The 1,910-nt window shown below is 42.6% G+C and overlaps 1 protein-coding gene across 1 annotated transcript; it reads right to left on the minus strand.

The window, feature by feature from the left end:
- Positions 1-896: 896 nt before the first annotated feature.
- Positions 897-1,607, minus strand: N7483_007847 (uncharacterized protein; the record flags this gene model as incomplete). Its single annotated transcript, XM_057091284.1, has 2 exons — positions 897-1,408; positions 1,442-1,607. 2 exons carry the CDS (start codon positions 1,605-1,607, stop codon positions 897-899), a joined length of 678 nt encoding a protein of 225 aa, XP_056946025.1.
- Positions 1,608-1,910: the final 303 nt, after the last annotated feature.

Raw genomic sequence — 1,910 nt, forward strand, 5'->3', positions numbered from 1 at the left:
TCCGATCTTTGTGGAGTTGAGACCGAATCTTGCGCAGCGGCCCGGAGCATGCGCATATGGTCTAATCTTTTCTCTTCTTCGTCACGCTTCTAAATTCGGCGATTGGCGTCCAAAGGAGTTAAAGCAGTAAGACTCAATAACTGCTTTCGAGTCCTTTTGGTCTGAATTGGACGTTGACGTGCTTGAATTGATAATAATTTGCTTTCAAGCTCGTGGGTGTACTCCGCGTTGATTAATTGACCTGTCTGGTAGTGCTTAAAATCACGTTTTAATCGATTTAGCTCTTCGGTCTGATCTTCCATTTGGTCTGATATTTTTGTAATATATTTCTCGAGTTTATTTCCCATCCGATTAAGCTTTTCAACTGTTTATGGTGGGGATATAATAGGCGAAGACTATGGTTCAGGTGTATGGCCTAATAACTCAAGAATTGGGTCATTTACATACCTTTCATCCCATCTTTTTTGTATTGGTCCGATCATAATATTAGGGTTAAAAGGCCATATGCCAGTATCTCGAAACGCGCTTCGAATAATCTGTGGTGTAATTGCCTTCTTTCGAATTAAAGTTATATCCTCGAGGAATTGACGCTTCGCCGAATCAGGCCGGAACCACGCGTTTATAAGCGAATTTTCCTTCCGGAAATGCTGTTTTAGGCTCAAAAATAGCTTTTGGTCTAAAGGTTGTGTAAAATAGGACGTATAGGGTCGAAAGCTTATTGGAATAATCTGATTTTGGTCGCAAAAATCGAGGAATTCGAAGGTCAGGTGGGATCCATGCCCGTCGAAGAAGAGCACGCGTTTGCCATTAGTCCCAACGCGGTTTTTAGTGTTCTCATGGAAGATATGTAACCATTCGAGGGCAATTAGATCGGACGACCACCCGTTCGGAGACACTTAAATATTATAGCGTTGATCGAGCGCAGGGTTATCGCGGAACCAATCTTCCATATATATCTGACCTTTAAAGATCAGATATGGGACCATTGACCACCCATCCGCGGCAATACACTCAATTGAGGTGACAATTTGACCTCGATCAGTTGAGGCAAGCTTCTCAGAGCTATAACGGTAGCGCGTAACGACCTTTTGAGCCCGTGTTTGACCTAATTGGAACCCCGTCTCGTCGAAATTGTATATATTCTTCGGACTAATCCCTTCCAACCAACCTCCAACGTGCTCAAACCAGGTGATCAAACGGGATATATCCTCGGATTCAAGTCTGTTCTTATCGATAGGCTTTTGCTTAATCCAAAAGAAGCCTTCTGGAAGGCGTCGTACGAACCGACTTGCCCACATCTTGCTTACCGGAGGTTGACCCGACCGCGCTAATATCGAATTAGCGCAACGCTCGACCTCTTGGAGCGTGCAAGGTGCCCATAGATCGTCAAGTTGCTTAATGTATCGGACTAAAGCAGTCTCTTACACCAAATTTAGTGCACGTTGACTCGATCGCTTGTCTTCGAAATTTCCGCGTTCGTGGAACCGGCGGAGCAGCGTTCGATATGGAAGGTTAAACGACCGGGCTAGATCCTTTATATTAGGCTCTTTTTGGTCGGATATGGTTGCCAGGGCACGCTGGTATCGAGTCTCAAGGTCGGAAGGCATATTTAGTTTATTTTGGTTGAGAGATGGGATTAAAAGGTGAAGTGGTGACAATTTAGTGTGGGAATGACAAGAAGTGTGGCTGACCAAGACGTAGGCTTGGTCAGCACACCCGAGGGGTCAAAGCGTGTGACAATTATCTTTTAGTTTAACTATAATACCTTTAAGTTAATCTCTATCTAAATTACCTTTTATTAAATATAAGCCTCTATTATTACTATAGGCTATTATAAGAAGTTCTTTATTATAACTAATAGATACTATCTAATATCTTATAGATAGATATTACTTAACCTATATATAGTA

Source organism: Penicillium malachiteum, assembly GCF_028827825.1.
Source record: "Penicillium malachiteum strain IBT 17515 chromosome Unknown utg000003l:1.0-4950554.0:1.0-4952489.0, whole genome shotgun sequence".
In the NCBI taxonomy this organism is placed as follows: Eukaryota; Fungi; Ascomycota; class Eurotiomycetes; order Eurotiales; family Aspergillaceae; genus Penicillium; species Penicillium malachiteum.